Below are 13,079 nucleotides of genomic sequence, written 5' to 3' on the forward strand. Positions count from 1 at the left end.
ATGGTAGCTCAGTGGGAAAATTCAGGACTTGTCACTTACCCCAGCACAGAGCACAACAAATTTCTTTTTGTGGCATATTGAGGTTTTGCTGCATTATGACTCCTCTAGTCTTGCAATCTTCTATTTGTGCTGCAGGAACACTCTGTGGCCAGTTACTGTATGGGCAGCTTTGAAATAGGAAATGATCATACTTTAACACCATTAGTCCCATTATTGTTCATGTTAGGATAATTCTTTTTAGATTCACAAAAGTTAACAAAAAGCTAAATAGAGCTTGAATGTCTTAAAAATAAATCTGAGCCTTTAATGCTCTGCAATTATCTTGTCTGTTATCTAATCTGCTACACTTAATATTTCATGCCTTCTCCTGATCTTTTAACTATACGGAGGGGTTCCAATTTTCAAAAACAAAACGTATCACTTCAAACAAATTCTGGGCATTGATTTTTTTTTTTTTTTCCCTCTTGTGATACTTCATAAAATTCACTTGGAAGAAATTAGTTTTGGGTCCTCATACAGAGATCACCAGCTATTTTAAACTTGAAAACAGTATCTAATTGTATAATTGCATTAGAGTTCCTGAATTAAAAGCAAAAATAACTTTTGACTTGCCTAAAGCACAAAATTGTAATTTTATTACTTTCCTGTTTTAAATTGCATACAAAGTTTTTCTGCCCAGACATTGTAGCATTAGGGCGACTGTGGAAGGTGGATGCGTGCAAGTCAATTTCTAGATTTTTCTGCAAAGACATGAACTTGTGCTGAGTCCCACACAGAATTAGATACAGAGGCTCAACAACATTGACTTAGAGACAATACACCATCCAAGTAATCTGGCTTCATGCTATTTTAATGCATTTTTCATCCATATTTTATAGAAGATAATCTGTACTTAGTGATAACTTAATCACAGCTGTTGTTAGAAGTGTAAGAGGCCTAGTAGTTGGTCCCTGCCTTATTTTAACTAGTTAATTTTGCACAACTAAGTACATAGGGAACAGGTAGAGGGAAGAAGATTACCTTCTGCTTCCAAGGTATTGAAGGCTAAAGATGGCGATTAAATGTACAGACAACTCATTCAACAATATCCCAGACTATGAACACCAACTCAGTAAAAAGTTTCATCTTGTGTTTGTCTGGAATTTTGTACATTTCTTCAGGCAGAGAAGAGGGTTGAGAGGGTGAGATCCCTCCCTGTCCTGCTGGCAGCACTCCCAGTGCCCCCAGGAGCCTCTTTGCCTTTTGGCCACAGGACACACCACCAGTGTAATTTTTATGTTGATGCCCCCAGGATCCCCAGGTCCTTCCCTGCCAAGTGGAGATGGATCCCATAGGAATGTAGCACAGAGGCCTCACTGGCTGTGGGAAGTCTGCCAGCTGGGCTGGGGACACATGTGGGATGTGGGATAAGAGTCTGTGGGGCAGCCCCAGCACAGCAGAAGGGGATTGTTGTGCAGCTTGTGGAAATACTCAAATATGGTGCTGGTGTATCTGGGGAAAAGATTGAAAGTGGGGGACTAGGATAGGCCCAGTAAGACTCAGAGATAGCGAGAGGTGGGAAACTGATGTTTTGGCCCTGGGCACAGATATGCTTTGCTTACATGCCAGTCTGCTTCTTGGGCAGTTACTGAAGTCCTGGGATGCTTGGAGCTTTGAGCTTTGCTCTGCAAAAAACGCCAAGCCAAGGTGTGCAGGTCAGCAGATGGTACCCAGCCGAACCTTTTGTGAAGCCTGAACCGAGCCCTCTCCTGCATTTCAGCCAGGTTCGGGCTGGAGGAGTTGAGCTGCTGCTGTACAGAAGCGTCAGACAAGGGTCAGAGGGCTCAGAAGGGGATGACCGAATCCATTTGGGTGTGGAGGCACCAGGAGGGAGAGGGTTGTCAGCGTGGCCTGTGTCCATGGGCCTGGCTTTGCCTCAGGTCAGGCATTCTGGCAGCTGTAGGAAAGGGGTTAGAGGTGCAGACGTGGTTAATGCTCACGCTCACAGCAGCGCTATGAAGAGGCGCAGCCGCCCGCCGGCCCTTGGAGCCCACCGAGCGCTGAGGGGCAGCGCGGAGAGGGCAGCTGAGTGACGGCTGCAAGTCTGGTTGTGATTGGCTGGAGAAACGCGCGCACAGCGTACGGCCAGGAAGCTGATTGGATGCTAGGACGTGTGGTAGGAGCACAGCAGCTGAGCCAGCCAATGGGTGCCTTCTTCCTGTTCTGTTCAGTCTTGGTTCGGTTTCAGTCACGGCAGGTAGAGACTGAAGGTATGAAAAGAGGCCGATTTTTACAATAAAGTGATCTCCTTCGGATGCATAAAGGGAGTCAGTGTCGGTTTGTTCCCCACTGCTACAGGCAGCGATGCTCTGGTGCTTGGAGGGGGAAGGCTTCGCAGTTCAAGTGAAAGAGGCTCTGTTGCAGCATTTATATAAAGAAGTTCACAGCACGTTCCAGGCATTCTCCCCTTTTGTTTTCCTACACTAACAAGGCACTGTTAGAAAGCATTGCTTGAAGTGGCTTCATTTGGTTTTGAGAGAATCATGCTCTGAAAAGCTTCTGAATCTTTGTTCAGTGTCCACAAAGCCAATGATTTTCCAGCACCACTGAAAGCTGAGGTTCTTCCAGCTGGGGAGCACCAGCCAGGAACTGAGATCCATTCACCCATATATCACCCCCTCCTTACTGAGGAGGAGTATTGGGGAAAAAAATAATAAACCTTTTGGATTGAGATAAGAACACTTTAATAATTTAAAAAATAACAATACTATTAGGAATAATAATAATAGTAATGAAAAAGAGAGACAGAGATAAAATAACACCTCCATCGAATTCGTGCATTCACGTGCAGTATACGAAGGCGCTGTGAGAGAGGCGCTCTCCGGAAAGCCTCTGATGTTCACGCCGGGCGCATGAGGGCCGAAAGCCGTGCCCCAAGGACGGCAGGTCCCCCGGCAGGGCGGGCTGAGCTCTGCGCTGCAGCCTATGGGGCAGAGGTGTCAGAGGCTCTCGGAGTTCTCGCTCCGTGCCCTGGCGGCCGCCCCCTTCTCCTGGCCGCGGGCCGGCGGTGGGGCCGCGGGCGCAGCTGGTAGCGCCAGCGCGGGGATGCGCCGAGCTCGCCGTGCGCGGCCGCGGGGCTCTGCTGGCAGCCGGGCGGGCCGAGCACCAACTCCTGGTAGTCGTCGTCCGCCCTGACCGTGTGCAGGATGCGGCCGAAGCGCTGCCGGCAGAGCGGGCAGGCGGCGTGCACGGCGGCCCACTGCCGGATGCAGGCGAAGCAGAAGGTGTGCAGGCAGGTGTCCACGTGCGCCGCGTTGTCCACGTCGCCCAGGCAGATGGGGCACGGCCCGGCCGCCGCCGCCTCCCGCTGCCCCCCGCTCGTGGCGGCCGGCGCGGCGGAGCCGCTGTCGGGCAGAGCCTCGGCGGCTCCGCGCGCCATGGGCTGCCCAGAGACGGGCCCGCTGCCGGCGCTGCCCTGCGCCGGGAGCCGGGCAGCAGAGAAGGCCCCGAGCGTGGGCAGGGAGGGGAGACGGGGGCCTCTTGACGGGTCTCCTTGCAGGAAAAGGAGACTTTACTGGAAAGTGACCGAGCCGCCCTCAGCTGCCTTGGACACCTGCTTCCCCCTCCGTTCCCCCAGGCTGCCCCCATTCCGGGAGGAATCTCCCTTCCGCGCTGCTCCTCCCCGCCTGTGGGCCTCAGGGTACCTGCGGGAGGCGGCCCGGGACAAGTGGCTGGGAGCCCTCAGTGGTCCTGTGAGGCTGGGAGTCCTCAGTGCCGCTGTGGGGCTGGGAGCCCTCAGTGCCGCCGTGGGGCTGGGAGCCCTCAGTGCCGCTGTGGGGCTGGGAGCCCTCAGTACCACTGTGGGGCTGGGAGCCCTCAGTGCCCCTGTGGGGCTGGGAGCCCTCAGTGCCCCTGTGGGGCTGGGAGCCCTCAGTGCCGCTGTGGGGCTGGGAGCGCTCAGTGCCGCTGTGGGGCTGGGAGCCCTCAGTACCACTGTGGGGCTGGGAGCCCTCAGTGCCGCTGTGGGGCTGGGAGCGCTCAGTGCCCCTGTGGGGCTGGGAGCCCTCAGTGCCGCTGTGGGGCTGGGAGCGCTCAGTGCCCCTGTGGGGCTGGGAGCGCTCAGTGCCGCTGTGGGGCTGGGAGCGCTCAGTGCCGCTGTGGGGCTGGGGAGCCCTCAGTGCCGCTGTGGGGCTGGGAGCCCTCAGTGCCCCTGTGGGGCTGGGAGCCCTCAGTGCCCCTGTGGGGCTGGGAGCCCTCAGTGCTGCTTGGGGCGCTGCCAGGGCAGGGCTGGGTCCTGCTGAAGGCCGGGCTGAGCGTGCGAGTGCAGGAGCCTGTGGCTGTTGCCTGGTAAGCACGACAAACAGCCCCGAGGAAAAGACTCCGCTCCACGGCGTGTCAGAGTCTTTCGGTGGCCTTAAACCCCTCCGTTTGTCAGGTGTTGTGGTGAGTCTGGTGCTGCTGTGTATTTTCCAGGCTGAACCGACCCAGCTCTCTCAGCTTTCCCTCACGGGACAGACACTCCTGTTCCTTCACCGTGTTTGTGGCCCTTCCCTGGGCTCTTCCCGGTAGCTCCGCATCTCTGGTGGGCTGGAGAGCCCAGACAGGCACAGCACTCCAGGTGTGCCTCACGGGCAGGGGAGAGGGCAGGATCCCTCCGTGCCCCGCTGGCAGCACCCCCAGTGAGCCTGGCAGGGATTTGGGGCACTCACCACTGCCCCGTGATCCTCCTGGGCCTTTCTGGTTGAGCTGCTGTTGTTTCATGCGGTTTTTCCTCCCCAGGTACAGTGTTTGGAATCTCCTTTTGTTAAACTGCATGAGATTCCTGTTGGTTCCTTTCTCCAGCCATTTAAATAAAATTGTTAAAATTTTTTAAAGTTCTAAAATTGTTAAAAAGTTGGTTTGAAAAACATAAGTGATAATAGTAATGTCTAAATTAAAAGGTCCTTTTTCCCTCAAGGGAGACCAGAGGAAAGAGGAGCAAGAATGAAGAAGTAAATTTTCACTCTTCTTGAAGAAAAAATGGTGAAGTCATTTGGGATCCAGTTGTATTCTATGCAGGGTGGAAGAAAACAATCGTATTAGTATATCATTGCTTTTTTTTACGCTTTTTGCACCTCACCTTTGGCCTTCAGAAGACACAGATATCTCTAAATTTTTTGTCTTGGTTTGGTTTGGTTGGTTTTTTTTTGTTTTTCCTAAAATCTAGGACATTACTTTTTCATTGAGAAAAATTTTTTAATGGGAGGTTCAAACAAGGTGTTTGAAGTCTCACACATGAGATGTACCTTGTCTTCACATCTTCACATTCTTTTGTCCTTTTGCAGGTCAAATTTATACAAATTAATACTGATAAATGTACATCAGCAATCCTATAGCATATGGGTTATTCTGCAGTCTGTAGGTCTGTAGTGAATTCTCCAGCTAGGCTTACAGTCTACCATATATTTGTAAGTTTACACTTCATGAAAACTAACCTGAATGGTAGCAACTGATATTTTAAAGCATTGTTATACATACTGAATGATTTATGCATGTTTAAGGTTGAATCCAGATCTTTTTTTTAAATCACAAAATCATAGAATCACAGAATGTTAAGGGTTGCAAGAGGCCTTAAAGATCATCTAGTCACAATCTCCCTTCCACGCAACCAGGTTGCTCAAGACCTTATCCAACTTAAAAAATAAATTAAGAGGGTCCCACGGAGAGCTGGCTGAGTAACAACAATCACACCAATAAGGCTTCATGCCGTTCTATAAATTTTATTAACAAACTTATCATACATATATTTCTATGCTTTGTTCACACAGCAATTATCTAACACTCATTGGCTAACTGGCTGAAATCACGCATACATGTTACTGGTTGATTTGCTGTCATGCTGCAAGTGCTTGGTCAGAGCTTGCTGATATAGTGGTTCTCATATCCTGCATAGTGTCTAGTTGTACTTGTACAATGGTTCATTTTTCCTTATTCTGCTTGTTCAAGGATGGTCCAAGATTGTTAAAGTAACTGTAATCTGCAGGTCCAGGTTGTCCAGTCCCTGCAAAGGAATAGCATGTCCCTGTTCTGCAAGAAATTCCTGTACAAATAAACACCTACCTGGAATATTGCTCTGCATCTCTGGAGTGTTTTTTCTTCAGAAAAAAAAAAAATCTCATCAAATTTCAAAGTGGATTTCTGAAAAACGTTTAGATAATATATAGAAGTCACTGACTTAAAATCTGATGAAAACACATACTTGATGATCTCTCACTGGTGTGTATAATAACAGTGTCCTAGACATCTACAAGACCATTTATTATCTGTATTCCAAGAATGTTGCATGTGAGTATTAAGGTGCCTTTTGCGTAAGCAATAACCTCATCTGTTTTGTTTTGCATATGCATATTTACTGTATCTGTTTGGAATGACTTGCAACTGACTTTTGATTTTGTCCTGGAGCTGCAAGCAGAATGTTGCAGCTGACAATAAGGAAAAAAAAACATCATCGTGATCTTATCATGATACCTCAAAATGCATTTAGTTGCATTGCTTGTCTGCCTTGTCAGAACCTTGTCAGAACCTCATCTAGGTAGTATGTGAAAAAATTCCAGATACTTTAAGAAAGGCATGAGAGGGAGCAAGCTTTAAAAAGAAGGGGAAGAAGGGAAAACACATGAAGTAATTTTGTGTACTAAAAGCAGCTACTGTAGCCAACCTCTAATTATTATATTTTTTCAATAATATTTTCTTATAATTTTTAAGTACTCTGTACAAGTTTTATACATTCAACAGTAGAAACTGATACCAAAAAATGTGGGGGATTAGGGTAATAAGTTAGGATGAAATATATCACAATAGTGAAAAAGAATCTTTCTCTCTTTGTTAGTAAAGGATAATTAATTACTCTTGTGAAAAAACCTGCATTAATGTATGGAGAGTAATTATAAGTTGTATTTAATGTTTTTAAATGTTTGCAAACATTACAAACAGTAGAGTGCATTGAAAGTAAGCACATTCCTGCGTGAGATTTCAGAGCAATGCCACAATATCCACAAGTAATACCATGAGACAGCATGTAAAATGAATGCACCCAAAAATGAGTCTGCATTGTCTGCTTTTATTGTTATAATTGAAAAAAAAAAGAAAAAAGAGAGACCCATCAAAAATGGGTCTACATAAAAGGTTTATTTTTTTCATGGAAGTTTTCTATAAAAGATATTTTAAAATACAGGTTTTAGCCCAACAGTGTCCTTTTCAGTTTGCGAGATCAGGCAGAGAAATTTCTTACACCTACAGATCCTTCACACTGCCCTGAAGGTTGGCAATTAGTAAGATAAGTAGATCTCCATTTGCAAAAATAATGGGTTTGTGATTTGTGATTCTCCAGAAATTTCTGAAAAAGGAATTGTCTATATGATTGAAATATTACATTCTACTTTGCTTCACCAAGAAGAGCACACTATAAAAGAAATTCAGGGAACACTATTATTCTTTTCACTGTAGGCTACAAAGGAAAAAAACTAAAATTGATCTACACAAGCCATATGAAGTAACACAAATACCTTGTATCTTAGACACATTTAATTCAATAAACCTACTGTCAAGTTACAACAAAAAAAACTCTTTCTTGCTGTAAGAGAGACCTAGCATCTATTCATGGTAATGGCTGCCTTGTCAAGCAATCAGATAATATTAAATCTTCTTGCTAGAAGAATCAAATTGTTTCTCAAAGAAACTCAAAACAGTTTTTGGTTTGTGTAACAGTCTATATAAGTCAGATCACAGTGTATTTGATGCAAAAGAAAATTTTTATATGTGGATATAATACAGATACAAATCTAAATATATGGGTTTATTGTTGAGGATTACCCAGTCTTCAAGGCCTTATTTCATTGCATTGGTCTGCAATGCTTATCTAATTTAAGTGTGGTGAAATATTTTTGTGAGGACAGCGATGAGAACTGTCTGGATCCCTCTGTTTTATGTATTTCTGGAAGTATTTTACCTTTTTCTACAAGTAGAGAAAAACTGTAAAGATCTGTATTTTCAGTGATTTCACAGACATCCTCAGGTAACCCAATATCTAGCAATGTAAATTAATTATGCAGATTGCATATTCTCTGTGGTGTATATGTATCCTAAACTAGTGACCAGATGATAACACAGTTTTGTGTTTTGATTGAAAAGGTATTTTCCTGAGGCCCTTATTTTCCCCTTTCATTATATTAGTAGCACTGCTAGCTATAAGGTCAGTGCTCTCAGTTACACGCTGTACTGATTAAGCTTGGAAAAATAACCATTAAATGTGAGAAGAGGTTTCTTCATCACCCATACTTTGTTACTTATTTGTTCCTCAGAACAGTGGCAGGATTTTCTTGTAGCAATTCTTTGACACACATTACATGTTGGATCACATGTAACTGTAACCTAAAATGTCAAATGACAGCTCTATACATATATGTATATGTGTGTGTGTGTGTGTGTGTGTGTGTGTGTGTGTGTGTGTGTGTGTAGTATCACAGACTGTATTTGAGTTGGCCCTCACAGCAGAAGGACATGTTGGGAAATTTATTGTCCTGACACCCCATTCTGTTGTTCAGCAGAGTTAGAAGGGAATTATGCTTTTGTCTTGCCACTTCAAGGATGGTTGCTTACCCAGCTCTGCCTGCATTCCATCTCCTGAAAAAAGCTGCTGGGAAGGAGAAAGTCTTTCTAAACAAATTGATTAATCTCATGATTTTACAAGAAATACTTTGTTTCCTGTAATGTTTCTGAAATTCCTGGTGAGAAATAACTTTGTCTGGCTTTGTTAGACTGAAGTCTGAGATGATGGAGAGGAGAGAGATGGGAAATTTAAACCATGTGTGAAACTCAGAATTGCCTGGAAAAAAATGTTACACTACACTAAGAAATTCTTCGGTCTGTTTAATAGTTTGAATATTATTGATAAATTTTATAATTGATTAATAGAAGTGCTATGTCTGAACTCTGGTGATTTAGTGCTTCCCCTTTCATTGGGTTGTAAAAACGTCCTCCACTTCAGCTCTAAGTTTGCAGTTATCTTGTGTCTCCCACACAGTGCTAGATTCCACTGCCAGAAGATCAGGAACGGTAGAGAAATGTCTACAGCTGGTCTGTATTGTACATATATTGCTGACCTATAATAAATTATTTATCTTAGCTATAAAACAGACATAACTTTTACATATATGTCTAGGTTAGAGGCTTTCTACTTTATGTGCATTCCCGTAATGAAATAACAGTTGTTAGCAATTAATTCACACATTCCAACTTCTTACTTTAAAACAATATTTAAAAATTAGTTTACAATTTCAGACACGGTGAAAAAAAATTCCAAATGTTTTTTATGGCTGTTGTGATGCAACAACTTACATCATGCTGCCCTTTTAAAGAGCAGTTTATATTGTGTGTCATCACAGTCATTGTAGGAATTGGTGTATTTAAAAAAAAAAGAGATAAGTAATTCTCTAGCTCTGCATCTCCCTTAACTATTCTCCAGAGAAGTGCAGAGTCATTGGGTTGGTTTGATGAAGGGCTTCCCATCATTAATACATGACTCCAAACGGAAGAACTTAACACAGGCTTAGCACAGAGTGTTTGCAGAAAGAGCTATTGTGGAAAGGCACAGTACGAACCTTCTCAGTGCCCTAAGCAATGTCAGACAGTGAAGGAAGTGTCTGGATTCTCTGATTGCTGTACTGGTTAAAGATTCCTCTTCACTGGGTCATAAAAGAAATATAGCATTGATAGCTTGACTGGTTTTTTGTTTGTTTGTTTGTTTGTTTATTGGTTTGGTTTGGTTTGGTTTGGTTTGGTTTGGTTTGGTTTGGTTTGGTTTTTTAATGGATGCGGGAGTGGAGTTCAGTAGATTAAACCTGTTTAAGATATTACACTATCTTGTACATCTCTTAGGTCTGGTGCTAGGTCCAGCTGTAGAAGAGCTGTTTTCTTTGGTATGTTGTAAAAGAGTATGTCCTTTTTGCATTACTTTTCTTTGGTTTTTTGATGATAGTGAACATTGAACTATTCTTCCAAGTACCTCTTGACTTATAATGTAAATGCAGTGCTTAGTTTATTCAGCAGGGGTCATCAAAGGTCTGGAATTTCTTTGTCTACTGAGGTGAACTGAATGATGACATTTCACAGCTCTCTTCAGAACCTGGCATTTGGAAATGTTCGTGTACCCTCTTTCAGCTCTATTGCGTGGTCTGTTGTAGCTATAGAATGCATTCTGAATAGTTATTTCAGATATCTAAGACCACAGTGTTTGGTTTGGCAGACAACTTAGTTCAAGAGTCTTTTTTATGTGGTATTATTTTTCTGTTAGTCAGTCATGTAAATGAAACTTACAAAATGCAGGAACCGTAACAGGTTTTTTTCCGTGCAAATATTTGTAAAATCAAACATGGTATAAAGTGGCAAAACTTGCATTAGATACAATTTCGATCTTACTGTGCATTCTGGACTGTTTTGACAGCAGAAAAATAACTTCTCAGATCTGATGGCTTTATAATGTCTCCGAAAGGCAGCAACAAGGAAGAAAGCAGATACACATTTGTCTAGTGAAACCATTTTAGTAACTCCTTTTCCAGCACTGGGTGAAACATGTACTGGTGGGGCTAAACAGTGCAGTGTAACGTCAGTATGACTCATTTTATCTGTAGGCTTTTGTCACTAAAACACTACAGAGGAAGTACATATTTTCCTGAACCAAACTTGTTGATGCTGATTTATCAGATCAAGCATGTTCTGTATGAACTTCAGAGACTTTTGGACATAAACTGGAAACAGTTTAACTCACTTTGCCAGGCACTTTAGGATGTACTTCCTAATCCAAGCCTGACAACAGAGTCAGTGAGAGCCAAGTTCTGGATGGCAGCAGCAAAACCAGAAGCTTCAGCTTCTCAGACTGATTCTGAGGTGCTTTTCTGTTTCTGCTAGTGAATAATGGGAGCTCCCTAAACCAGGATTTTGTTTCACAGAACGTGATTTCTAAAAGTCTGGAATAGTCATGTAATTAAAGCATGTGTATTAGAATGTTGGGTGGATAAATTAATCCAAGAGACCACAGTTCAGAGAGTAATAAATGTCCTGGCATTACTCTGTCATGCCCTAAATGTCTGTGGTAACCTACTGTGTGCTCTCAACTTCATTATTGCTTCCCATAGTAGGTGTATTTAGTGATCATCTCACTTCCATTAGACTAAATACTAGATCTGTGAGACATGGATTTGTCTTTCTTCAGGGGACTTCTAAGTTCCTTTCTAAAGAACTTAAGACATCAGCCACCTTCAGAATTTCCAAATTTCTAAAACATCCAGCTCCATGAGCAACAAATCACTATATCCTATGGTTTCTGTTCCATGTTTGCATTATTCTGTATCTTGGATTAGATGCACTTATATTAAAATCTGTCCTATAATGAGAATTTTTCTGTGTATGTTTTGCAGTTTTAAGGCAAACTGCATTCATGTGACCGTGAGTCACTGGAATACTGATTAGATTTCTCTTCTTTGCTCTATTTTATGTGCATCTGCAAGAGCTGTTATCATTGATAATCATTAAATTTGTCACATTTGTCTAAAACTGACCAATGGCATTCAGAAATTATCAGGAAAGATCATATTTAGAGATAGGTAAGTTACAAAAGTAAAACATTCTGTTGCATTTACTCCCAGAAAATATCCTTAGGAAAGAGACATCTAACACAGCCACACCATTGCCTAAGAGAGAATTTTTATGCTCATCTTTTTTGCACTTCTGTTCTGCCATTTGTAACACGTTCTTGACAATTACCTTATAAATGCTTGTCACTTCAGGTTTTTATGTCCTTATCTGGGTCTTCATATGTATTTTTGACTACATATGCTGCTGAAATCTTTAAATGCCTTTATGATAAGAAGATTGATAGGTGAAAAGAAATTATTAAAACAGTAACATAAGAGAGTTATTTGTAAGAGAATGGAACTTAAAATATGGAAAAAATAAACAAAAATATTCTTTCATTGTTTCCATAGATTCTGTATATTCTGTAAGTTGCCTTATAGCCCTTTCTGAAATCTCAAAAAGATTGCATGCTCTAACATACTCTGGTTTACCAAGAATAGATTATCTGATTTACCATCATGATGATCATTGTGAGTGAAGGTAACCAGACAGAAAATGTATATGCTTTGGCTGAGATTAATGCAGCAATATTGATTTAGACCAGCCATTCCTAACTTGATAAAGGATTTGTAGGTCAATTAATAATATTATTTTTTTTTTTCTGAGAAATATCTGTTTAATAGTCTAGGTTAAGAATAAGGAAGCTGAAGTAGAAAACAACAGGGAGTGAAATGCCAACACTGATACATGTCTTTTTTGAGACCAATTTCAATGAAATTTTCCAACAGATAATCCCTTTGTTGGAAGGACAATGAAAGATAATTTAAATTAAAAATAATAGATTGCCTAAATGTGGTTTCTTTTGTCTTAGTATGAAATGTGTATCAGTAAAGGTAAAAGCAAGAATGTGTTCAGCAAATACAGTCTCTGGCTGAGTAGCATGTGTTGATATACATTCAATGTATATAATGATGCCCTAAGAAGCTCCAGTTTTTCCCATCTGTTCTGTACTTTACCTGTGCTGAATTTTCTTCTCGTGCTTTAAAAATATATATACATATATACATACATACACACACACACACACACACACACACACACACACATATATCTACACACACAGAGAGCAACATATCTGTGGAACTAATACAGTCTCTTACTCCCAAACAGGAAAGCATAATTAATGTACATGTATTAATGCCTGTAATTTTCTAGAGTTTATGGTCACCTTCTTTGATACTTCTTTGTTGATAGACAATTGCTCTTTGTAAGTGTTTCCAATAGTAATACTGAGAGAAGACTAGTGGACTCTTCCAAAACCACACCCAGGGAAAAATGTTTTGCCATCAGTCTTTTACCTAGTTTTATCTCAGAGATCTCAAAATTGTTATGTGGCAGCATTGAGGAAAATGCTTAAGTGGTGTGAATACTCCTGTTTTGGTTTCAGAAAACCAGGTGTCTGCTAAGGAAGGTAGGAGCCTCCCCTGAAA

General features: G+C 42.4%; 1 protein-coding gene across 2 annotated transcripts; it reads left to right on the forward strand.

Moving 5' to 3' along the window:
- The first annotated feature begins 1,417 nt into the window (after positions 1-1,417).
- LOC121468176 (uncharacterized) lies at positions 1,418-6,084 on the forward strand. Of its 2 annotated transcripts, XM_072922534.1 has the most exons (3): positions 1,418-4,326; positions 4,453-4,758; positions 4,937-6,084. In XM_072922534.1, the coding sequence occupies exon 1, from the start codon at positions 3,186-3,188 to the stop codon at positions 4,278-4,280; it is 1,095 nt and encodes a 364-aa protein (XP_072778635.1). In that variant the 5' UTR covers positions 1,418-3,185; the 3' UTR covers positions 4,281-4,326; positions 4,453-4,758; positions 4,937-6,084. The 2 variants fall into 2 exon arrangements, with proteins under 2 accessions (XP_072778635.1, XP_072778634.1); XM_072922533.1 differs by having other exon boundaries at positions 1,418-4,758.
- The last annotated feature ends 6,995 nt before the right edge of the window (positions 6,085-13,079 follow it).

Source organism: Taeniopygia guttata, chromosome Z (assembly GCF_048771995.1).
Source record: "Taeniopygia guttata chromosome Z, bTaeGut7.mat, whole genome shotgun sequence".
Lineage (NCBI taxonomy): Eukaryota > Metazoa > Chordata > Aves > Passeriformes > Estrildidae > Taeniopygia > Taeniopygia guttata.

What these genes read in the sequence shown, in the direction of transcription:
- LOC121468176 (XM_072922533.1), top strand. Translation starts at nt 3,186, where the DNA reads ATGCGGCCGAAGCGCTGCCGGCAGAGCGGGCAGGCGGCGTGCACGGCG.